The 26416-nt window shown below is 37.5% G+C and overlaps 1 protein-coding gene across 5 annotated transcripts in view; it reads right to left on the reverse strand.

Moving 5' to 3' along the window:
- Window positions 1-20539, reverse strand: part of LOC105225679 (uncharacterized) — a 49386-nt gene extending 28847 nt beyond the window's left edge. For 2 of the 5 annotated variants that reach the window (XM_049459856.1, XM_049459852.1), the window contains exons 1-7: window positions 20229-20527; window positions 16157-16310; window positions 15659-15839; window positions 9214-10984; window positions 8527-8699; window positions 6081-8469; window positions 5889-6017 (exon numbers count right to left, since the gene is read on the reverse strand). In XM_049459856.1, coding sequence (XP_049315813.1) covers window positions 5889-6017; window positions 6081-8469; window positions 8527-8699; window positions 9214-10984; window positions 15659-15723 — 4527 coding nt within the window. In that variant the 5' untranslated portion in view covers window positions 15724-15839; window positions 16157-16310; window positions 20229-20527. Of the gene's footprint in view, window positions 1-5888; window positions 6018-6080; window positions 8470-8526; window positions 8700-9213; window positions 10985-15658; window positions 15840-16156; window positions 16311-19900; window positions 20192-20228 lie in introns of those variants that run through there. The other 3 variants (XM_049459853.1, XM_049459855.1, XM_049459854.1) reach the window with 3 other exon arrangements.
- Between the last annotated feature and the right edge of the window lie 5877 nt (window positions 20540-26416).

The following is a 26416-nucleotide window of genomic DNA, read 5'->3' on the forward strand; positions in this document are numbered from 1 at the left end:
GAGTACTCTAACATACTTTCAAAAGTAGAACCTGAAGCCGTTACCGACGGTCTGCCGAGTACTGAAATACAACAACAAGATGTGGCTCCAGAAGATGACCATCAAGGTGACCTTAGAGTTGCATAAATGAAGGGACCTCGGCGACCGAAGATTATGCGTATTGCTTTGCCCGGACGTCCGAGAAAACAATACCACATGTTGAACGTTTTTACAACTGATGATGTAGCAGTCCCAAAAAGTCTAAACGGGACATTGGACCCGCACCATGGGGACAAGTGGAAAGTTTCGCTCCAGAAGGAGATGTATAGTTTACGGGGAAATGAAACTTGGTCTCTAGTAGATCTACCAAAAGGCGAGAAGCTCATTGGATGCAAGTGGGTGTTTGCCTTCAAGCGCGATTAGTATGGGAACGTCGAATGCTTTAAGTCACGGTTGGTTGCTAAGGGCTACTCCCAGCGTCTGGACTTTAACCGAAACTTTTTCTCTAGTTCGAAAAGTTTTGTTGACGAACTGCATCCGAAACGAGTTTTGAGACATTGTATGGCTTGAAAACGAGTGGACACGAATGGAACGAAAAACTGAATGCCACACTATTGAAAAACGGTTTTACCCCCTACTCCCGTAAACCATGTTTATATATACGCAAAGAAGCTGGACATCAAGTTAATTGTACAAATGAGGACTGTGACCGAGCGAACTAAATTAACTATCAGTCATTGATCGGGTCTCTATTATATCTGGCTTTGACTACAAGATCAGACACACTGCATTCTACAGCTAAGCTTGAGCAGACGAATGCAGATCCCCAAAAGGAGCACAAAGCAGCTGCTAAGCTACTTGAGAGGTGTATCAGAGCTGCAGATCCATTATAAGAAGACTGTGCAGAACATTCACTGTTTTGTGGATGCGGATTGGGCTGGCGATTCTACCGATCACAAATCATTTACTGGTTGGGTTTTCCTCCCAGCAGGTTCTGTGTTCAGCTGGGAGTCGAAGACACAAAGCCTTGTAGCCCTGAGCAGCACAGAAGCCGAGTATATTGCCTTACTCACGATGACAGAAGTAGCAGTGTACATTAAGAAACTGGTCGGCGAAATTGGATTTAAAACCATTGAGACGATACCGGTTTACAGCGATAATCGAAGCGCACAATGTTTAGTTAGGAATCCCAAGTTTCATGCAAGAAGCAAACACATAGACCTAAATACCACCACGTTAGTGAAATATATAAAAGTAAATGTACGAGGTGTGTTCAAAAAGTATCGCGAATTTTGTGTTTTTTCAAAAATTATTTATTTATTCATGAATATCTATTTTGTCTCCTTCAAAGTAATCCCCATGAGATATTATACACTTGTGACAACGGTTTTTCCAATCTTCAATTTTTTTTATCTTCTTCAGCTCCTCCTTCGATGCCGTCTTTATCTTGTCAAGAGAAGCGTAACGTCGTCCTTTCATGGGCCTCTTCAGTTTAGGGAACAAGAAAAAGTCACAGGGGGACAGATCTGGGGAATACGGTGGCTGCGGCATCATTAGTGTGTTGTTTTTGGCCAAAAAGTCGCGCACAAGCAACGCTGTGTGAGCAGGGGCGTTATCGTGGTGCAATTTTTTTAATAGGAAAAAATCGAAGACGATCCAAAACACGTGCAAGCAAAGCAGCTGTCAACAATTGAATGAACATTCAAAATGGCCGAGCTTGTCGGCATAAGTGAGAGACATGAGTACCAACATAACGCCACAAAAAATTCGAAATTCGAATATACGTAACCCGCGAAAATTCAAAATTCGCGATACTTTTTGAACACACCTCGTATAGAAATTGAATATGATTTTACAGAAAATATGATTGCTGACGTATTGACATAGAATTTGAGTAGAACTAAACATGTAAAATGTATTAATTTAATAGGACTTCTGTGAAGTAAATATTCCTTAATTTTTGAATTGGTTTGTAGAAGGAAATTATTTTATTTACTTATATTATTTTGAGAATGTAAATATAGTGTTGAGAAGGAGTGTTGGAAATATGAAGACTAAAACAACACATTATATATCACATATACTTCTATATTCTACTCTCCATGTGAGTAAACAGAGTTACATAGAGATGTGTATGAACCGTTTGAATTGTCACACGTAATCCACGCTTATTCTTTATACGTTCCGCCACATAAAAAAACATCCCCAGCGAATAGTAACAACCAGCCTCGGATGAGAGACCCCCCTTTTGATGACGACCATGGCAAACGAAATAAGAACTACGAATTGAGGGCATGCATCTGGAATATCCGATCCCTTAATTGGGAAAGTGCCGCTGCCCAGCTGGTTGATGTCCTCGTAAAAATAAAGGCTGACATCACCGCCGTCCAAGAAAGGCGATGGACGGGACAAGGACAGAGACGAGTAGGTCCTTGTGGCATTTACTACAGCGGCCATATAAAGGAGCACAAGTTTGGTGTGGGATTCGAGGTGGGAGAGAGACTCCGTCGCCGAGTACTATCATTCACTCCAGAGAATGAACGTCTAGCCACAATCCGCATCAAAGCGAGGTTTTTCAATATATCGCTGATTTGCGCCCACGTCCCAACGGAAGAGAAGAACGATGTGACCAAAGATGCCTTTTATGAGTGCTTGGATGTCAAAATCGTACTTGGCGACTTTAACGCTAGGGTGGGCAAAGAAGGTATCTTTGGCACTACGGTCGGTAAATTCAGCCTCCACGAAGAAACATCCCCAAATGGGTTGAGGCTGATCGACTTTGCCGGGGCCCGAAATATGGTTATCTGTAGTACTAGATTCCAGCATAAGATTCATCAAGCTACCTGGCTGTCTCCGGATCGAAAAACCACCAACCAGATCGACCATGTTGTGATAGACGGAGGACACATCTCCAGTGTTTTAGATGTGCGTGCGCTCCGAGGTCCAAACATCGACTCGGTCCACCATCTTGTTGCAGCCAAGATTCGCACCCGCCTCTGTACAGCAAAAAACGGATGCCAGCAGACACAAGGAAGGTTCGACGTCGAGAAGCTGCAATCACAACAGACAGCCGAACGATTTTCTATTCGGCTTGCACTCCTGCTCTCTGAGAGCACTCGTCAACTCGGTATAAGGGAACTGTGGGACGGCATTTCAAACGCCTTACGTACAGCTGCAACCGAAACCATTGGTTTTCGGAAAGTGCAAAAGAAACAACGAGGAGTGCTGTGTCGCAGAGGGGAGAAAACAGGCTGCCTACCTCGCAACGTTACGATCGACCACAACACGTGCGGGATGGGATAGATACCGAGAGTTGAAAAGGGAAGCGAGACGCATTTGCAGACAAAAAAACGCTGGCCGACAGGGGTAATGCTCCAAAATTCTACGAAAAAATGCGGCGGCTTACAGAAGGTTTCAAGACCGGAGCATACTCTTGTAGAACCCCCCAAGGTGATCTAGTCAACGATGCCCAGAGCATACTTAAATTATGGAGGGAACACTTCTCAAGCCTGCTGAATGGCAGTGAACACACAACACCAGGAGAAGACGAACCCGACACCCCAATCGATGACGATGGAGCAGACGTTCCATTGCCCGACCATGAAGAAGTTCGAATAGCAACTGCCCGCCTGAAAAACAACAAATCGGCAGGGGTCGATGGATTGCCGGCCGAGCCATTCAAACACGGCGACGAAGAGCTGATAAGGTGCATGCATCAGCTTCTTTGCAAAATATGGTCGGACGAAAGTATGTCCAATGACTGGAATTTAAGTGTGCTATGCCCAATCCATAAAAAAGGAGACCCCACAATCTGCGCCAACTACCGTGGAATAAGCCTCCTCAACATCGCTTACAAGGTTCTATCGTGCGTATTGTGTGAAAGATTAAAGCCCACCGTCAACAAACTGATTGGACCTTATCAGTGTGGCTTTAGACCTGGTAATATACAACTGACCAGATATTCACCATGCGCCAAATCTTGGAAAAGACCCGTGAAAGGAGAATCGACACACATCACCTCTTCGTCGATTTAAAAGCTGCTTTCGGCAGCACGAAAAGGAGCTGCCTTTATGCCGCAATGTCTGAATTTGGTATCCCCGCAACACTAATACGGCTGTGTAAACTGACGTTGAGCGGGACCAAAAGCTCCGTCAGGATCGGGAAGGACCTCTCCGAGCCGTTCGATACCAAACGAGGTTTCGGACAAAGCGACTCCCTATCGTGCGATTTCTTCAATCTGCTGCTGGAGAAAATAGTTCGAGCTGCAGAACTTAATCGAGCAGGTACAATCTTTTTTAAGAGTGTACAGCTGCTGGCGTATGCCGATGATATTGATATCATCGGTCTCAACACCCGCGCCGTTAGTTCTGCTTCTTCCAGACTGGACAAGGAAGCAAAACAAATGGGTCTGGCTGTGAACGAGGGCAAGACGAAATATCACACAAACAGTCGTCGCACTCGCGACTTGGCTCTCACGCCACTGTTGACAGTCATAACTTTGAAGTTGTAGATAATTTCGTCTATTTAGGAACCAGTATTAACAGCACCAACAACGTCATTCTGGAAATCCAACGCAGGATTACTTTTGCCAACAGGTGCTACTTCGGACTGCGTAGGCAATTGAGAAGCAAAGTTCTCTTTCGACGAACAAAAACCAAACTCATAATACCCGTCCTGCTATATGATGAGTCGACGTTGCGAGTTTTCGAGAGAAAAGTTCTGCGAAAGATTTATGGTCCTTTGCGCGTTGGTCACGGCGAATATCGCATTCGATGGAACTATGAGCTGTACGAGATATACGACGACATTGACATAGTTCAGCGAATTAGAAGACAGCGGCTACGCTGGCTAGGTCATGTTGTCTGAATGGACGAAAATACTCCAGCTCTGAAAGTATTCGACGCTGTACCCGCCGGGGGAAGCAGAGGAAGAGGAAGACCTCCACTCGGTTGGAAGGACCAGGTGAGGAAGGACCTGGCTACGCTTGGAATATCCAACTGGCGCCACGTAGCGAAAAGAAGAAATGACTGGCGCGCTCTTGTTAACTCGGCTATAATCGCGTAAGCGGTGTCTACGCCAATTAAGAAGAAGAAGATGAAGAAATGTTTGATATGTTTCAAAGAACATCTTTTGAGTTTAGGGGTAGTCAGAATTTTCAAAAAATAATTTTTTGCACATTATTAAAGTACAATAAGTACAAGAGCGCTCTGGAACTTTGAAAAACTTCATGTGCTTTTTCTCAAAACTTTATTTTTTGAACCAGTTATCACTTCTAAAAAATCGAGTGCCAAATCGAAGGATTTTTGTAATTTAAATTTTTTATAAACTGTTAACTATTATTTTTCCTGCAAATTTGTAAAAAAAAAATGTCTAAAGCCGCCATTTTGTAAATGAAAATCATTAATAAAACTATTTTTTTGGTCGTTTGATTTTAAATGAATCTCCAAGGACAAGTGATACTCGCAACTTTGGCTGGAACTGAAAATGTCATTAATTTTTTTCTGTCAAGTGAAGTCGGAACCTTATTTAATAATGCTATGTTTTTCCTTTTATAAAATAAAATAATTTACTGGCAAAAAATATTTAAAATTGTAGTTGTTTTAATGTCTCTGACTACACATAACCCCTTAATAAATAACAATATTTGAATACCCGCAATCGTAATCGATTTTGAGTTGATTATATTTTCTACAACTCAACTATCTAAAACCCATTTAATAAATTGCTTTGTCATTTGAGATTTAAGAATTCTTTTATCTCGTAGTAATAATACATAATGTTATCTTCTTCGCTGATATCTAAGTAGCTTCATAAACATGTACCCCTTCACTTTCGCAACCTCATATAAAATATGTTGTTGAAAAATTTAATATCTATAGTTTATGTAATTATTAGAAAAATCCTCATACCTTTTCCATGTTACGACAATATGTTGGGACGGGTATCTGACCGGGATTTAACTCAACTTGTTGTATAATGTCATTGATCATTTCCGCAAATACCACTGATTGATACTTTGACAACAAATTTTGAGCAATCTGTGGAGCACAAAAAATTAATAATTAACAAATATTATATTGATTTGACATAAACATGCTTACTAGCTTGTTAGCAATTTCTGTTGGATTCACATCGCGTATATCGAATTTAAACGTTATTGTTTTTGGTTTGTTTTCCATATGGCAGTTTATGAGAGTACCGTGTTCTATACCTGTAACACTAAGCTTTGGCACACGTTCATTGCTGCTGCGATTAGATCTTCGCGTCTTTGGCGCGCGAAATCCTTGCTTTTCTTCTTGAGAAATTTGAGTGTTATTGTTCGGTTTTGCAGTGCTTAAACTTGAACTTGTATTTTTTGTTTGAGGTGGTGCACTGTCATTTGCAGTAGAGTCTGGTATAAGGTTCGAAATGTTAGTAGCGAGAGTGTCAGAAACAATTTTTAGTGGTGTGAATGTAGGGGAAGATTGAGTAACTGATGGCGTTATCGTAGAAATTTGTTGAATTCCCGATTTTGGTTGCACATGTGGTGTATTCGGCAGTTGTTGCGCGTGCACTAGCTGTTGATAAACTATTGGCTGTGTAGTATTTGGCTGCTGACCGGTTGTTTGAGGTCCAAATGTCGTAGTAGATGACTGTTGAACAGTTCTTTCCGACTGCTGATTATTTATCTGGTTTATATTACTAGCGGTCTGTTGATGTTGTTGAGAGTCTTGGTGTGGAAGTGTACCCAGCTGCTGACACAATTGATGACTATGATTAACTTGTTGCTGATTTGGCACCTGTTGATTTAATTGTTGCATTGGATGCTGAAGACTTGTCTGATTCTGTTGGGTTGCTTGTTGTGAAGGTATTTGCTGCGGTAATAACTGGTTTTGCTTTGGAAATTGTGGTTGATTTACAACTTGTTGGGGTATTTGCTGCTGGTGGGATGCTTGCGTTTGTTGATTTAGATGTTGCTGTTGAATTTGAGAGATATTCGTTTGGCTTAGTTGTTGTGATATTATAGGCTGTTGGGTCACTTGTTGATTCGTCCCTCTCTGTTGTTGCACCAATTGCGATTGTTGTTGTTGTAACAATGGCTGTGTCATCTGTTGATGTACCATCTGTTGCATTGATTGTGATGTTACAACAGGAAACGGAACTGTATTAGAAACTGGAACCGAAAGAACAACTTGCTGGTTGATATAACTTTGACCGGAGTTATTAAATGGCATATTTCCTTTGGTAGGAGAAATGATTTGTATGGCTGAAATATCCTGTATGGGTGTTGTGGAATTCTGAAAAGATGCCATTTGCGGTTGTGAGACAAAATGAACTGTAGGTTGTATTGCTCCTGAAGATATGACTGACTGTGTTGGCATCATTTGTCCATTATTAGAGTAAAAATTTTGCTGTAAAATAGGCTGCTGTTCCACTTTCTGTCCAGATGAAGTCTGTTGTTGGAATGGAACACACACAGATATGTCAGCTAAATGTTCTTTATCAGTCTTTTTAGCTGAATCTGTAGTAAAATTTGGAACTATGTCAATAACATTTTCACATCTTGCCCTCAAATTTTCATCCTCTTCTTCGGATTCGGCCTCTTCATCTTCCTCTTCCTCCTCTTCAACATTTGGGCCCAACATAGCACGTTGCTTTTGCAATGCTAACTTTTCCAACCGCGATTTCTCGTTTTGCAATTGCAATTGAGTTTGCCTTTGCATTCGTTCTTTCAGTAGTGAAAAAACTTGCACTTTCAACATTCGAACAACAGCACGAGAATCTTCTTCCGTAATTATATTTTCTTTGGTCATATCATGACATATTTGTTCACAATCGTCGATTTTTATATCATATTCAAATTGAATAGCCTCATTTTCTTTGTGCTTAGATGATCGTTTTTTAGGATCAAGAAACCGAAGCCGAAACTCAATTATGTTATTTTCGGGGTTATTTAAAAAAGATTCAGTAGCAGTTGGCTCTACACGAATACCTATATCTTCTTCAAAAAATTCTGAGTTTAGAAGATCCTTACAACTGGGCCTGTCCTCCTTTTTGAGTTCTATACATTTCTCAATGATCTCACGTACTTTTGGGTCTTCCACTTTGGATAATGCTGCAGGTTTAATTCCAGAAATCACTTTCTTGTATATCTGCGCAGGACCTTTACACTCGCTGTATGGATATTCGGACACAGCCATTTCCAACATGCACATGCCGAAAGCGTAAACATCTACTGATTCGTCATAATGTTCCTCGTACATTTCTGGTGCCATGAATTCCGGAGTCCCAATCACAGATTTGGCATGCGAACGATTTTTTAATGTTGCTAGTCCCAAATCTCCTATTTTTACACTACCAGTTGTTCCTGTTATAAATATATTATCACATTTCAAATCACGATGAATTATAGGTAAAGGACGAGTATGTAGAAAATGTAATCCTTTCAAAATTTGTCTGCACCAAGACTTCAAAACTTTAGGGTTTATCTTCTTAAATCGTTTTAGGTATCTATAACAAAGAATTCAGAATTAAAAATCCATATTTCATTTTTGGACTTCTTCTTACGATTTTAAAGTTCCTGAAAGCATTAATTCTGTGACTAGAACAATATTCTTTTTTCGTGACACCGAGTTTTCCCAGTACGTGTAGAAACGTACAATATTGGGGTGTTGCAATTTCTTCAGCATGTCTGCCTCTTCACGAAACCTCACACGTTCACTCTTTTTAACTTGCTTGTCCTAATAAGTTATAATTATTAAAAAAAAGGAATAAGAGCACTTAAAATAAAATGCGAATTACTACACAGCAGAATTTTAAACAATTTCTTATTTAAAGAATTTACAATTCTGGTAACTATCATGTTTATATAATACATTCTATGTCAGCTACATTTGTAAGTTTACCTTTATTGTTTGCATATATTGTCGTAATTTTTTACTATACAATGCTTCAAAAATTTCGCTGATTATTTTACGAAAATTAGATATAAATTACGAAAACAAAAAAACGAAAACACCCATCAGATTGACATTGAAGTGAGAAAGTTTCACATTATAAGTAAAAGTTTGTTTATTTTGCAAATAAGACAATTTGGGAATTTTCAAAAGCAAAATCTATTTTTCTTTAATAGGGAATGACAGAGAAATATAAATAATTGTAGCCAACACTATTGTGTCCGTTTTGAACAATTTCTGTACAATTATATTTTATTGCTGTATAGTAGTTATTGCATAACGTAATCATTTAATATACCAATAATTCACACCATGCAACCGCTACCCCAGTTTCTGTATCCAATCCTCGATAGACAGTTTTAAATGAGCCACGACCTACTTCCTTGTCGTACTTAAAAAAACGTCCACACGGTGACATAGCAACTGGTTCATCGTCGTCGTCTTTGCAAGAACTTTTCAAAGAGGATATAGTCGATTGGGTAGAAGTTGTAGTTTTGGAATTGCTCGAAGATACCACTTCCGTCGTGATAGGTATACTGACTGCAACAGGGACTATATCTTCAAAACTGGCACGTCCAGCGTTTTTTAATGTAGCCTTTTGTAGAATACTACTTTCGGCAATGTGTTCCTCAATTTTTTCTTCTACTTTAAATCCTACACGCTTTCCGGAACAAGTTGTTACAACAGTATTTACTTGAAGTGCGTGTGGATCGGGGTCTATTATTTCGTCTTTTTTTATATTATGAGGCGTGGTTATTTTGACTTCTGAGTTACTAGTACGAGTAGGAGTACGGAACTGATTTTCTAAATGTTCCGCCTCCCTTGACAGCATCTCGATATTATCATCGTAATCACGGGGAAACTCCGTTTCGAACTCAAGGTAATTTGTGTTAGTATTTCTCGAAGATTGGTCGACATTTTTTCTAATAAAACGCATAGGATTGTTATACTTTTGACAAATTGGTGGGGTTAGGAGCGCTGTGTCGGAGCATGATGACATAAGAAGTCCAGAAGAAAGTGCTTCCCTTCCGGAATTTCTTTGTGATCGATCCAAATTCAAGTCTGATTTTTGGGTCATCTTAGTAGATTTTTCTTTGCTATCTTCAAATGAAATAGTACCTACACGTCGTATCGCAGAATTTGATGAAGTTTCCTTTTTTTTTATATCATCCATAACGTTATCTGCTTTTCTTTTACTCACAGTAAAACAATTCTTTCCATTATTATTTATGCTTATCAAATCCTTATCACTTTGGTTGAAATTAAAGTGAGTAAAATTGGTGAGTGCTTGTTTGGCTTTTACAAGACTCTTTGATGAAGTATTTATTTGATCCACAAGCTCAATTTTACTAGAAGCGCAATCCCGTGAAAAATTGTCTATATATGTTAATGATGATCTTGATGAGTGTGTTGACTTACTCTTATTTGATAGTAATCCTAATGATGCAAACTTATCTGATTCTGTTGAAGATAATCTCAAACTAAATAATTTGTTATTTGTAGCGCGCTTTTGCACCGTGAATGGTGGATGATTTTGCAGAAAATCGTCAGAGTCAGTGATATAGTATGGAATAACCCTCTTAGAACGGTGACTTGACGCATTAACTATAGCTTTTACCTTTAATTTGTTAGCTACAAAACCAGAGTTTTTTGTTCGATTTAGTTTGATATTTTTATTTAATGTGCTGCTCGAAAATTCCTGCAGGACCCTACTCAGAATATTTGGTTTCGTTTCCGAATCAACTACAGTCGGGGCAGCTTTTCGCCAACGATGCAAAAAATAAGATGGCGAGGAATTTGATGGTTTTATCAAAGCTGTTTGTGATCGTTGCTTAAGCTCTTGTAGATAATGATGACAGTAATGATGATGTGAATAGTGAGTTGAATATTCACGTACATACCCTAAGTTACCAGTGAGTTCACAGTGACGTCGATAATTGCCTTCTTTTTTTATAGAAATTTTTGTTTTTGATGTTGAATTCTGTGATGTAATTAATGATTGTTTCGTTGTTGATTTTTTGATATCAACTTTCTTACTAATACTTGTACCGCTTTCAGTCGTTGAACTCCTTAAAGAAATTGAAAAAGATTTTGGTAAACAAAAAACGTAGTAAACGTTAATTCGAGTTCTTTACAATGCAATGAATAAATTGGTTATTTAAACATGCAACAGCTTGATACTACAAATATGCAAATATTGTACGACATTTTTCAGTTGTTAATATGTTAAAGATCACATGACATGAAGATGACATTTATTTTATATCTTGTAAAAATTGGACATTTTATAGTAATTCAAATCTATGGTATCGTTTAAGATAAATCTCTATGAAAAAATCACGAATAATTCACCAGAATTATCCAATTTATCCCGAACAGAAGTCCACATGAGCTATTTTCAGCATAGTGTAACAAAATGGTTGTATATTTACATAGTAAGTAGAAACTGAAACTTTTATATACAATTTTTTGCATATACTCACAAAAAGAATTACCCTGGTCAGTTGAGTATGTTTACGGCGTCGTAGTACTTGTTACTTGCGTTAAAATTGTTGAATAGCTTGGACATAGCTGTCCCGACTGCGTAACAGATGAGTATGGCACGCAAACAAATTGTTAATGTCATGCGATTACTCTTTGCATACTGGGTATATGTTGAGTATGACAAGAGTCGAGCCTGCGTAAGCACAATACAATTTCCACAAAATCCCGTTGAAACGGTAGTCGGGTCAAAGTAACAGTGCGACCAATGAATGTCAACTCGGCACCATTCCTCGATTACTTCAGAAATGCCTTTTGCCGCTTTAGCAACAACATTCCCTCAACAGATGGTTCTACTTTACGAGGATTGACCCCAATTTTATCCGACCACTAAATTGGTCCCTGATTGGATTGATCAATAGTCAAAACTAGAATAATTACTAAAAATATTTGATAACCCAGTTACTTAAGTAGTTAAAACATGACTATATCGTCACCTGAAATGCAAAATAACGTAACAACATTTTCGGAAATTTAGTGGCATGAATGAAACACGAAATAAATAAAATGGAATATGCGTGAAACAAAATTTTAATATTGGTTAAAACTGATTTATATCTGACCGCAGAACCTGAAAATGTTGAACATAATCAATATGACACTCAATTTCGAATTTTTTGATACATCATCGTACATAAAGTGGGCGACAAAGTCCACCTACTACCCCTAATTTGATGTCTTGCTGAATTTAAAGTAATAAAGAACAAGTAATGATGCAGTTTTTTTTAAATTACATTGTTGTTAAGAAATTATAAACCAAAATACGTATTTAAAGTTTCAAACACTAGAAAAAACCTTTGACAAAATTCTACGTACGGCATTATGGTACACTTTCTGCTCTTGTTACACACTAAAAAGTACGGTTTCTTTTAATTTTGTGTTTATGCTTTAAGGTCCGTATCCAGCTCTCAAGTAATTGCTCAAGAAAAAAAAATACATTATTGCTTCAAGTAATTTTGACAGCTGGTTACGCATTGTGAATGATCCACATTAAAGGAGCAAGAGAGAATAAACAAAGAAAATAAACTTTGTGCGTATTATGTAAGTATATATGTATGTGTATAGTAACATAAATATTTTAATTGCGATTTAAGGAATGTTGTTGATGATTGGTAAGTTTTATACAACATTTCAAAATGAAATATACTTCATAATGATTTTAACTAATTTAGGATGAACTTAAGGATTACTTTGAATTTCCTTCAAGAAACAATTGTTGATTTCATATTTCTTCGCAAAACCAGATTTGCCATATTCGCATTTTATTGAAAAAATTTATTAAAAATTAGTACTAGATTTCTTCAGAGCTGCATACGCCATTTCTTAAGCGTTTTTTTTATATGAAGTTTTTACATTTCTTGAGAGCTGGGTACTAAGTTTTATATACGACTTCATGTTGAACACGTTTTAATATAATCATATAGTTAAAATGGTATATAGTTCCTCGGAAAGGAATGCCAACTGGTGTGCGAAACCTGGTTGTAAAATACTATACACCTGAGAATAAATCATTTGATGAAATATTTAAAACGCTTAATCTAACTAAACCAACAGTTCAAACCATATTTGAAAACTTTACAAAAATTTAGGTGTTAAAAACACACCGCCGACTGGTCGACCGAAGAAGCTTAGCGGCAGAGATGTCTTTTTATTCTAAAAGTATTTGATAATAAATTTCAGAGCTTAATATGACAATGGAGTACATAACAGAACTCTAAGCAGGAAAGCCCTTAATAGTGAAATTATCCTGATAATGGCTTGTGATTTGTTCAAAAGCCCAAAAATAAAGATCTTGCATGATTTCTGGAAACAAATTTTATTAACATATGAATTCAAATACAACGTTTTCACCGACTCCCTTCCAGTGAATGGCATTCTTGCAGTCAAATCACCACCCATCGCAGACGAAGAGCTCGAGTTGCCGCGAGAAACGCGAGTGACCCTAGCGCAGCTTCGTCCTGGATAGTGTAGCAGGTTAAACTCCTACTTATCCAGAATAGATGCAGACATATCCAATAAATGTCCTGCATGCGATGAGTCTCCGCATGATACTGGCCACCTCTTTGAATGCCCTGCCAACCCCACTCATCTAACACCGCTTTCCCTTTGGTCCGACCCCGTCGAAACAGCACGTTTCCTGGGCCTGCCGCTAGATGACGTCGACGACAACCTGGATAGCTTTACAATCCCAACGGGGATTGACACTCCGTTAAAACAACAACAACGTTTTTGGAAGTGATGGAAAAACCATTTTTGTAAAAAAGCCAATATTGAAATGTAACCTAAGCACCAAATATATACTTTTGTTGTTGTAACGGTATTGATATGTATTAGGTACTAATAATAACTAAATCTGAAAATTTCTGTGGCTGTGTCTGGAATAAAAAAATTTATCGTTTGTAGAGGGATATTAAAGATAGATATATAACCTAAATTTAAGAGCATCGGTAGATTAACTGAACCTGGGAAGAAGGTGGATCTTTCAGCATGATAACGAACCAAAGCACTCGGGCCATATTATAAAGAAATGATTGCTTTACTCTGCTCTTATAATGGTTCATTGATGTACAGAATGTCTATTTCTTGGAGTAAGGCTTGTATATGAAGACATATTATCATATTTTTAGAATGTATTTTAAATCGAATTGGTAGATTAATCGTTATGACTATTCGCCAAAACTAAGAATCGATGGCTTAGTACTACATATATATCAACAAAGAAGGCTAACTACAGTCGACGACCAAAGGATATCTGAAATTTGTTTATATTCAAGGATGCGACAAAAATTTAATCTTTTAGTCCATTAGGAAATGTAATAGAAGAAATAAAACAATAATTAACATCGGCGGACTTAGGCCACCATTGAATTTGATAAAATCTCCTTTTTCCCCACTCTAGATGCAAATATCTTTTAAGGCGTCAGTAGAGTAATATTTTTTCAAAAAAATTGTTTGCATTTTCTGTTCCTTTATACCCTTAGAGTTAATGTAGAAACCCACTTTACCATTGGAAAGTTTCGAAAAAGGTCCATAAATAATAATTCCGCTCGACGTTCGAAGTGCACACCTCAAACTTTAAACGCGGACATAATTCGGGTCGAGCTACTCAATCGATTTGCTTAATTTTTTTTAAATGTTCACAATGCGTCTGAATATCGTTTTTACTAGATTCATAATTTATTGACAATGTTATGAAAAAATTTATGTAAAAAAACATATTGGAAAAAGTAAAAAAAAAACGTTAATTACTTTTTTTTATTTATCAACATTTTTTCATGATTCTAGTAGAGACGATAACTATTCACGTACTTTGTAAGAATAAATTGGGTTTTTGTGTTTCAGATGATCCAAACATGAGAAATCGTATTTCTCCGACAGATGTCATCAAAAAATTCCGAAAAAAAATGTTTATGTACTCCATGATATATGAAAAAGTTCTATTGTAGAACAAAAATTTCTATGAAAAACAGTGTCAAAAAACAGGCCAGATTACCCTACTGACCCCTTAGGTTAAAACATTGGAAGCAATGGAATACCACCTGATGTCTGAACATTCATAGTGATAATGCTCAAATGCCACTTTATTCTTAACCCCCCCCCCCCCCATGTTCTGCATTCTGTCGATTCAACTTTCTCTTGTTTATGAAAATGTAATTTTAGAGATAAATTTTCTATGATAAGAAGCTTTTTGGTCTGACTAGCCGAACGTTGCATGCCGCACAAACAAGTGAGACATTGTTCAGTGGTGACGTAAACTCTAGCCCCTTCACCTAGGTTGTAGTAGTTGTAGCTGTAGGAAACATTCCCGTAGTAATTTCGTGGAGTTGCGCTTGATTGACAGAACTTGCCCTGATAAAAATCTGGGTCCGTTCCGGTTACTTATACCCAAATGTCGAGGGTCCTTAGGTATGTATATTTACTGGTTTTCATATCCACATATGAATACCAATCCATGCATATCGATATAATAGTGCAAATCAGTTTTTTTTTGTTTTTTGTTAAACACAGTACAACACTAAAAAACCAAATTAGACCTAAAAGGGTATAATTAAATTGGTTAAGCAATATATCTTATATTAATGTAATATATCCTAGTATTAATAATTCCATTCTATCGAAGCAAAATAAAATAAAGGAAGGGGCTTTAACGTGCTGTTATACAATGCATCGAAATAATACTTAACAATAACAGCATTGCACACCTGTCAACTTGAAAGTTTTCTTGTTGATGGCACTGCAGATTTTGTTGATATAGACGTCGTAACATAACGCACAGTAGGCGCACAGTAATTATCTCAATTATGATTTCGTCAAAAGTTGATATACTTTATACTGCAGCTTAATCTTCTAGCCTCCTATTGCAACGTTCGTTTATCGGCACAACTGATTAAAAAAAAATTTAAACAATTTCAAAGCATATAAAAAGAAACAAAATAAGTATAAGTTATAATTCCACTACTAATGCTTGATTATTAAAAATTATATATAACCTAAAATGTATATATTGTATAACTTAAAAACTAAATTTCAGTTTAAGTAATAACTAAATAACGAAAAAAAAACAAAAAAAAGGAACTCAGATTTTTATTAAGTTTTAATTTTTTTATTGATTTCACAAGCAGAAAGCAATTTATGCAGTTTGCGCCAAATTTTCAGGAACATTTTTACCGAAAATGATATGGTAATGCTCAAGAATTTACCTTTGCGGCTGCGTAACAGAACACATAATACCATCGTTACTGATGGTATTTGACCCTGATGTGTTATTTGGTGGTACGACTTCGCGATGTCGTACAAATTCGCAAAGGTTTTGGCCAATTTTGCAACCTTTTAAAGACGTCAAAACAGAAAAACCTGAAAATAAAAATTTATGTGGAACGTTACCACTTCTTTACGATAAGAAAAAACTTGGCTAGGATTTGAAATAGCATCCCCCGATTTTTGTGTTAAAATATGTATTTACGAATAGAGGAGGTCCTCGAGATCAAGAATATATACAGTTGCGAGCATTGAAATAGTAGTGCCTATTGGCCAAGAGAGTTTTGCTTTAAATTTTGGTTCTTTTATGATATTGCCGTCGATCATTACTTTTGTTATATATTCTCTGAAGTATAACGATCCTGTTATACACAACAATAAGTGTGAAACACTTACGGTTACTTTTTTAGAGCCAATTTTATTGGGATATCTGTTTTTATGAGTGAGCAATAGAATAATAATGAACGGTGAGCGCTGATTGCAGACAGATAATTTTTACTAAAAAAAATTTAATTTTATCAAACAAAAAGTAAGTTTCCTGATCTTTTATTTATTATTCAATGTAAAAAAAAAAAAAAAGCAAAACAAAATATGCATTTGCACCTTTTATTGGGCCGCGGGAAGCACTGTATTAAAGAAAACCGAGAAGAGATTCAATCTGTCAAAAACAACGGTAAATCCTACAAGGGAGGGGAAAGACTTGTAGGGTGTTAAGCCACAACGATTCGCAATGCAATTATTTATAAAAAAAAGACGAAAAAAGGGGCGCAAGACAATTTTTTTCTGAGAATTTTACACGAATAGTTGGAAGATGTGCCAAGACTCGACCTAGAATGTCAGTTAGGGAGATTCGGAATGAACTGAACCTGGCCCGCGGTGTTCATACAGTGAGAAGACTTCTACATGAACATAATTTATATCTCCGCAGTCCTGGAAAAGTACCGTTATTAAGCAACAATCATGTAGCAAGTCGTCTTAAATTCGCAAAAGGACACCTGAATTGGCCGATTGATAAATGGCGCAACGGCGGTCCCGTCAGTATCTAAGGCGCTCCTCTAATACAGAGTACGATCCCAGATTCTATGAAGCATGGCGGTTTGAATGCCCAATTATTTTGTGTAGTCCCAATTAACAAAATTACTCGCATAAAGGACCGATACACATACGTGGATATAATGCAGTACAGTATGATACCATTTGCCGAAGAGGACATGCCGCTGAAAAGGATATTTCATGCTATCAAGTACTAAGATCTCCTATAGACGAAACGTGCAAAAATCGTTCAAATTTAAAAAACAAAAAAATTGTTTAGTATTTCACTACTATTTTACTGCTCCCAACAATTTTCATACATAAACACATCTTTGTAAAAAAAACATATCTTGCACATATTCAAATCTAAATATTTTTAGTAATAAACATAGGCTGTAAAATATGATTCACTTTTGTATTTCAATGAATGCTAAAATTGTTTGACATTTTACATAACTCACAAATATGTAAAGCTCTAACACCCACTCCTATTTCTCTGCTCGCAGCTGTATATATAAATTTTATATATATAGTTACCGCTGACTTATGGCTTTAGAGATTTTGCATTTTAAGTTCAAAAATTCAACTACTTAAAATGCGTGTTTCTCCGATTTATAATGAATTTTATACCTATGTCTTTAACTTTTATATCCACTAACACTTCACTAATTCGTTTTTAACCATTTATTTCGTATTGAATAGTGCAAAAATATGTAACTTGTATTCAATATTTAACTTTTGTTCAATTATTTTTGTTCACATAATAACAAAAGAGTTGCATTCTAACTAATCCGTAATAAGTTTTACCTTACGTACATATTTTACAGAAGAAACAAAAGAAATAAAGAACACAAATAATACCCAATGACAGGAAATAGATAACATATTAGGTTTTTGCATAGAATTCTTTTCTGCATTGGAGGCCTTTAGTCGCGCTTCAAAAAATAACTCTGGTCGGACCAACACTTGGGCGCTCAGTTCTTGTTGAACTCGTTGAACTCCTTTTTTCGTTTGCAGCCTTCGGCCGAGCTTTAAAAAAAAAAAAAAAAATAACCCTGCCCGTTCCAACACCGGGGTTTAGCAAGATAATAAAAATTCTGAAAGATTTTACATTACTTATCACAAGATCATGTATTTTGTATTGCCGGCATAATCATTCTTTTTTTTTTTCTTTTTATTCCATTACAAAATTTTTTGCTTGTTTTCAACCATTTTCTTATTCTATGATTAAATGGATTTCAACTAAAGGGTTGGGTTTAGTATCGCGCCGGTTAATTTTGGCTCACTGTACCTAAACGAGAGAACCAAATTGAAAATTTTAAACACGCATGTATGCTTAAATTATTGAACTTTATTTCAAAACATATTTTATAAAAATCGGTTCACAAATTTTTCCAAAAATTCACTTTAAAAAATGCTATTTTTTGCAAATTTCTCAATATATGCTAGTGTATTTTCATCTGTTGTGCTTTGTACCAAACCAATTATGGATACATTTTCACGCATATATATTAGTTATGAATTATAAAAACCACTAGTAATGTTTTTAATTACTTTTGATTGTTAATTTCTTTGTAAATCTTTAAATAAAATTCAATAATGCGAAAAACCAAAATGGCTGCCTAATTTGAACTGTCAAATTGCCGAGAAAGCACGAACAAAAGGGAATAAATTAAACCCAGTTATCAATAAATGTATAAAGTGAACGCGAAAAGGAGTTCAATGCTAAAATACTGTGGATGGCGTAGCCGGTGTTGGACCGGTCAGGGTTATTTTTTTAAAGCGCGGCCGAAGGCCGCCCACCCAAAAAGGAGTTCTATGCGAAAAAAAAATGGTACACCCCGGTGTTGGACCGACCAGGGTTATTTTTTTAGAGCGCGGCCGAAGGCCGCCAACGCAGAAAGGAGTACTACACGAAAGTACTTCGGTCACCCCGGATCCCTTTGTATCATTAATAGATGCAATTAAATATGTATATACATTGCACTGAAACATTTTGGTTTTCTTTATTTTGATTTCTTGTCCATACAAAAATGTTAGCTGGGTTGCATTGGTTTCAGTTTGTATGGAAAAATGAGCAAAAACACTGATTTTTGGTCATTTTCAAGGGGCTCCCTACAGGTCTATAGGGTCTCTAGGGGGTCGAGGGGGAGTTTATTAAAAAGTTCGATCCTTCCTCTTTCCAATAAGGGGGCGTGAGGGGGATAGAACCCGGAACCCCAAAAATTTAACAGTAAAATTCATTATAAATTAGGAAACACGCGTTTTAAATAGTGTAATTTTTGAACTTTAAATGCAATTATCTCAAAAACTATAAGTCAGCGCCAACTATTAATGTATATTTTTTTGATCTGGATGACTTCCTTTATCCGTATATACCCATTTTAATCCCGAAATCGGGGGATGCTATTCTATATTTTTTAAAAGTTCACAATAAGCCGTTTTACTTCTTTGTAACAACACAACATAACAGCAATTGTTTACATATTCCATTTTGCTATCACAATGAGGTCATTAAAGAACAATTTAATTTAAAAGCACGTAAACGTTTAAAATCCAATCTATCACAGTGATAGATAGTTCAGTGTGATATCGTAAATACTCCAGATAACCACATATTATTAGATCAACTATGCAGTTTTTTTTTTAATTACCTGTGGTATACCGCGATTTTTTACTATAAACAAATGATCGCCCGCCAATGTTTGGTGTGTATTTTAGTAAATACTTATAGCACCGGATAGCTTACATTTCACAAATTTATTTCGAATATATTAAATTTATATTGGCGTACCAAACTCTTACAGTACCAAATACCTTTTGTGTTTAAAAATTTAACTTTATGAATAACATTTTCAGGACATAATTTGGAATATTCCTTATAGGTTCAATTTATGACAACCTTTACTACAGCGTGTATTGATGCTTACTGAACTAACTGAACTAATGTAACATTTGATCATCATATTTTTCTAAGCATACCTTTTTCATAACAATTCGGTCAAATAATCAAAAGCTTTCCACAATTGTAAGTAATAACGCTCAATATCTCTTCTTCGAATTCGCTGCTCTTAATTAAACGAAAGTATCACGACCACTATCAATACCTCGTTTTAATGAAAATAAATGCACAGCTGTTGCAAAGTTTGTTACACGATCAAATATCCAATATTTATCAGAAATCGAATAATATCACGGAGGGGATCAACATCTAATAAACAGATGAAAAAACTATTGAATAAAAAGAACCAAGGCCATTGAAAACTAGGGATGTGAAATCTATGCTCAGTCGATATATATTATCAATAGCATTTCGAAAACGTGTTACCACAAATTTAGAAAGAGTCTACACAAGCGGCATTCAGAGGAAGACTTTTAAGTAGCTCATTATTTAGTTTCCCATAGAATTCTTGCCTTGAAAAATGTTGGATAACTCTCATATTTTTACGCTTTGCCTAGCAATAGTCGCCATTTTTATTACTAAGAAACACTGAAGAGAAATTAAGAAAATATGTATATACCGCTGACTTATATTTTTTGAGATATTTACATTTAAAGTTCAAAAATTCAGCTATTTAACCCTTATGTTAGTAACCAACTTGGGGAAACTTTAGTATACCATCCCACGATTTCAGGGTTAAAAGTGGTATGGTTGGATAGAGCTGCTGCTCCGCCGCAAACTTATAGTTTTCGAGATATTTGCATTTAAAGTTAAAATTTTTGCAAATTTTATCTTGCAAATTCTCGATTTCTAGTAATTATTTATTTCATATTATGCACTTTTTATGCACTTATACTTTATTACATTGTTTCTAAATATTTATTTTTTAGTAATTATTTAGTTATTTGCTTAAAATAAACATTTTATATTTTACACAAATTTCATTCCATGCACAATAACAAAAGTATTCCGTGTTTACAGATATTAAGTGTTGCCATAATTACACATTTTTCAAATGAATAAGAATGGATATAAAAACTCAAACGCAGAAAACAAATACCATCTGAAATAAATTTTCCATTGTAATAAAAAAAGTTTTAAGGCTTATAAGTATGTTTAATCTAATAATTTAATAAAAGGATCATAATTATTATTTGCAATACAACAAAGGAAAAACCGGGGTACCCACGATCTGAGTATTAAAATTTTTGTTTGTTTTACTAATTTTTTTCTAAAAAATTTTTTCTTCAAATATTAATAGTCGGTGACAATTTAAAGATACCGAGGGGGGTTGCACTCCGGAAGTGCAGGCAGAAGTGAAAACTTAAACTTATGGCGCGTTGAGCACTTTTTTGGGTGAGCATTTTTAGGTTTGGAGGATGGGGTCATGTGTAGAAGTTCACGTAAGTGAGGAAAGTTCTCTGATTGCCATTCACTTGGGAGTGGCCAGAAACGATTCTTTCACATGTGACTCAAGCAGCTCACGACTTTCGGTCTTTGACCAAGTATCCTCTGGGTAGCCTAAGAACATCCGTTTGAAGGCGAGCTAAAGTGAGAAGGCGAAACATCCCCTGCATAGGGTTGTGCGCTGGGTTTGGGACCCGCCACGTAAAAAAACACTCCAATGAAAACGCAACAACAGCCTCGGATGAGAGACCCCCCTTTTGATGACGACCATGGCAAACGAAATAAGGACTACGAATTGAGGGCATGCACCTGGAATGTCCGGTCCCTTAATTGGGAAGGTGCCACTGCCCAGCTGGTTGATGTCCTCGTGAAAATAAAGGCTGACATCACCGCCGTCCAAGAAATGCGATGGACGGGACAAGGACAAAGACGAGTAGGTCCTTGTGACATTTACTACAGTGGCCATATAAAGGAGCGCAAGTTTGGTGTGGGATTCGTGGTGGGAGAGAGACTCCGTCGCCGAGTACTATCATTCACTCTGGTGAATGAACGTCTAGCCACAATCCGCATCAAAGCGAGGTTCTTCAACATATCGCTGATTTGCGCCCACGCCCCGACGGAAGAGAAGGACGATGTGACCAAAGATGCCTTTTATGAATGCTTGGAGAGCACCTATGTGAGATGCCCCCGCCACGATGTAAAAATCGTGCTTGGCGATTTCAACGCCAGGGTGGGCAAAGAAGGTATCTTTGGCACTACGGTCGGTAAATTCAGCCTCCACGAGGAAACGTCCCCAAATGGGTTGAGGCTGATCGACTTCGCCGGGGCCCGAAATATGTATCTGTAGTACTAGATTCCAGCATAAGAAGATTCATCAAGCTACCTGGCTGTCTCCGGATCGAAAAACTACCAACCAGATCGATCATGTTGTGATAGACGGAAGACACGTCTCCAGTGTTTTAGATGTGCGTGCGCTCCGAGGTCCTAACATCGACTCGGACCACTATATTGTTGCAGCCAAGATTCGCACCCGCCTCTGTGCTGCAAAAAACGCACGCCAACAAACACAAGGAAGATTCGACGTCGAGAAGCTGCAAACACAACAGACGGCCGAACGATTTTCTACTCGACTTGCACTCCTGCTCTCTGAGAGCACTCGTCAACAACTCGCATTTGTAGACAGAAAAAGAAAGAGCCCGAAATGCGTGAGTTCGAAGAGCTTGATAAGCTGGCCGACAGGGGTAATGCTCCAAAATTCTACGAAAAAATGCGGCGGCTTACAGAAGGTTTCAAGACCGGAGCACACTCATGTAGAACCCCCCAAGGTGATCTAGTCACCGATGCCCAGAGCATACTTAAATTATGAATTCTTCAGCCTGCTGAATGGCAATGAACACACAACGCCAGGAGAAGACGAACCCGATGGTCGGACGAAAGCATTTAAGTGTGCAATGCCCAATCCATAAAAAAGGAGACCCCACAATCTGCGCCAACTACCGTGGGATTCTATCGAGCGTATTGTGTGAAAGATTAAAGCCCACCGTCAACAAACTGATTGGACCTTATCAGTGTGGCTTTAGACCTGGTAAATCAACAACTGACCAGATATTCACCATGCGCCAAATCTTGGAAAAGACCCGTGAAAGGAGAATCGACACACATCACCTCTTCGTCGATTTCAAAGCTGCTTTCGGCAGCACGAAAAGGAGCTGCCTTTATGCCGCAATGTCTGAATTTGGTATCCCCGCAACACTAATACGGCTGTGTAAACTGAAGTTGAGCGGGACCAAAAGCTCCGTCAGGATCGGGAAGGACCTCTCCGAGCCGTTCGATACCAAAAGAGGTTTCGGACAAGGCGACTCCCTATCGTGCGATTTCTTCAATCTGCTGCTGGAGAAAATAGTTCGAGCTGCAGAACTTAATCGAGCAGGTACAAACTTTTATAAGAGTGTACAGCTGCTGGCGTATGCCGCTGATATTGATATCATCGGTCTCAACACCCGCGCCGTTAGTTCTGCTTTCTCCAGACTAGACAAGGAAGCAAAACAAATGGGTCTGACAGTGAACGAGGGCAAGACGAAATATCTCCTGTCATCAAACAAACAGTCGTCGCACTCGCGACTTGGCACGTCACTGTTGACAGTCATAACTTTGAAGTTGTAGACAATTTCATCTATTTAGGAACCAGTATTAACACCACCAACAATGTCAGCCTGGAAATCCAACGCAGGATAACTCTTGCCAACAGGTGCTACTTCGGACTGAGTAGGCAATTGAGAAGCAAAGTCCTCTCTCGAGGAACAAAAACTAAACTCTGTAAGTCACTCATAATACCCGTCCTGCTATATGGTGCAGAGGCTTCCACGATGACAACATCTGATGAGTCGACGTTGCGAATTTTCGAGAGAAAAGTTCTGCGAAAGATTTATGGTCCTTTGCGCGTTGGCCACGGCGAATATCGCATTCGATGGAACGAAGAGCTGTACGAGATATACGAATCAGCGAATTAAAAGACAGCGGCTACGCTGGCTAGGTCATGTTGTCCGAATGGACGAAAACACTCCAGCCCTGAAAGTATTCGACGCTATACCCGCCGGGGGAAGCAGAGGAAGAGGAAGACCTCCACTCCGTTGGAAGGACCAGGTGGAGAAGGACCTGGCTATGCTTGGAATACCCAATTGGCGCCACGTAGCTAAAAGAAGGAACCGCGTAAGCGGTGTCTACGCCAATTAAGAAGAAGATATAGTAAATTATACAAAAGACTAAATTAAATACTTTGAAAATGCATACATATATAAATGCTAAAATGCAAAATCATTAATTAATTTACATAAATATTTATTTTGCCAAAATATGTTCGCACAGTTCAATGAAATTTCATTTCACACTAATTTTGTCAAGTAATTATAGCGCTGCCCTTCTGGCATCCCGTTTTTTTCACTAACTGCTGGGTGACGGCACCCTGATTGTGTTTTGTTGCCAGCTCTGAAAACAGATCAGGGTGCCCTGTCAGCGAGAGAGCAAGAAAAGAGATTCTGAGCAAGTTATCTATGACGAACAAATGCCCATACAAAGACTGCGTATAGCATGCAGCGCTCTCGCATACCTATACACTCTGAGTATACATATAGGTATGTAATCTCATCTGTCGCGAGAGCACTATCGAATGCCCATTCAAAGAGCGCGTATGGTAAACATACATACATATATTATAAGAATACACGCGGAGTATATCTGTGTAAAATCTCATCTGTCGCGAAAACGGCTGAAATGCTCACCAACAAAAATGCCCAACGTGCCATAAGAAATTTTCACTTAAAAAAAAAAAATAAAATAAAATAACGTAGAATCGTGAATCAGGGTGAAAAAGTAGTGAAAGAATTGGCGGCTCCGTACCGAGGTAGTGGTAGAAATATCTGCATGGATAACTTCTTTACTACTGTACCAGTTGCTAAACATTTGTTGTCGTGGAATATTACCATTGTTGGCACGCTTAAAAAGAATAAACCTTACATCCCTAGGGTTATGGAAGCGAATAAGACACGGGAGTAGTATTCGACAGTTTTTGGATTTCACGAAAAGGTTACCATGTGTTCCTACGTTCCTAAAAAAAAATAATTCTGATATCGACAATGCATTCAGATACATCAGTTGGTGATGACGCTAAACAAAAACCAGAAATAATAAATTTTTATAATGAACATAAAGCTGGAGTTGACACACTGGACCAAATGGTGCGGCGATACACCAGTCAACGACGATCTTCGAGATGGCCAATGGCAATGTTCTTCAATATGCTAGATATTTCTTCACTTGCGGCATATATAATTTATTATGAAAATAATAAAATGATTGTCAAAAAAAAAACGACAGACCGTCGTCAATTTATGCGTAAACTAAGTGAAGAACTAGCATTGTCGATGACTGAACATCGCAAGTAATGCGCCACTTCTCCACAAAGACTGCCGCTGAAAGTGTGTTAGGCCATACACTGACAGAAAAAATTGTGATAAATCCTAGTCCAGAGACTCCGGAAGGAAAAGAGTAACAGGATTGTCATGTCTGCAATGCTTTGCCAATAAGAAGACGGCGCAAGACACGGAAGGCCTGTGCCAATTGTCACCAACTTGTTTGTTACGAGCAGTCAGTTAATCGTTTACAATGTCGTTAATTATAAAAAAAGTGTAATATTTCTTTATTTTTTTTTTTAATAAAATTTAGTTGCATGCATTAAATGCCCAAAATGTATCAGTGACTATAACAAAATTATGGGTGGGGTCGACTTGGCTGACCAAAAGACATAGGCGTGAGACGATGCCTCGTCGACAGGGAGGAAGAACTCCTAAACGCTCAAAAACTGATAGCCTTAACGTTGGAGATCACTTGCCAGTGGAGCAAGAGAAGCGTTGCCGCTGCGTCCGCTACACTTCACTTGGAATCGAAAAGCGAACTAAAATGATCTGCTCTGGCTGTAACAACGCGTTGTGCTACAAATGTTTTGAACCCTTCCACAAATTAAATTAATAGTTACATCACATTATATTAAAATTATCTTAATAATAACTCAAATAAATATGAAATTTCATTACAATATAGCTATTTTTCTAAGATTTTATTTATTTCTTAAATTTACAATAGTCGTCAAAAACTCTTATTGGGATTTTATATCCCACAGTAAATGTTTATTGGGATTATAGGTCCCAGAATAAAAGGACGATTTTAGGATTTCTGAGTATGCAGGACATAATTTTTTAGCCCAATCTTTCAGTATGAGCAGAAATTTTTGTTGAGACTATTTCCGGTTTTCAAATAAAACTCCGTC

Source organism: Bactrocera dorsalis, chromosome 6 (genome assembly GCF_023373825.1).
Source record: "Bactrocera dorsalis isolate Fly_Bdor chromosome 6, ASM2337382v1, whole genome shotgun sequence".
NCBI lineage: Eukaryota > Metazoa > Arthropoda > Insecta > Diptera > Tephritidae > Bactrocera > Bactrocera dorsalis.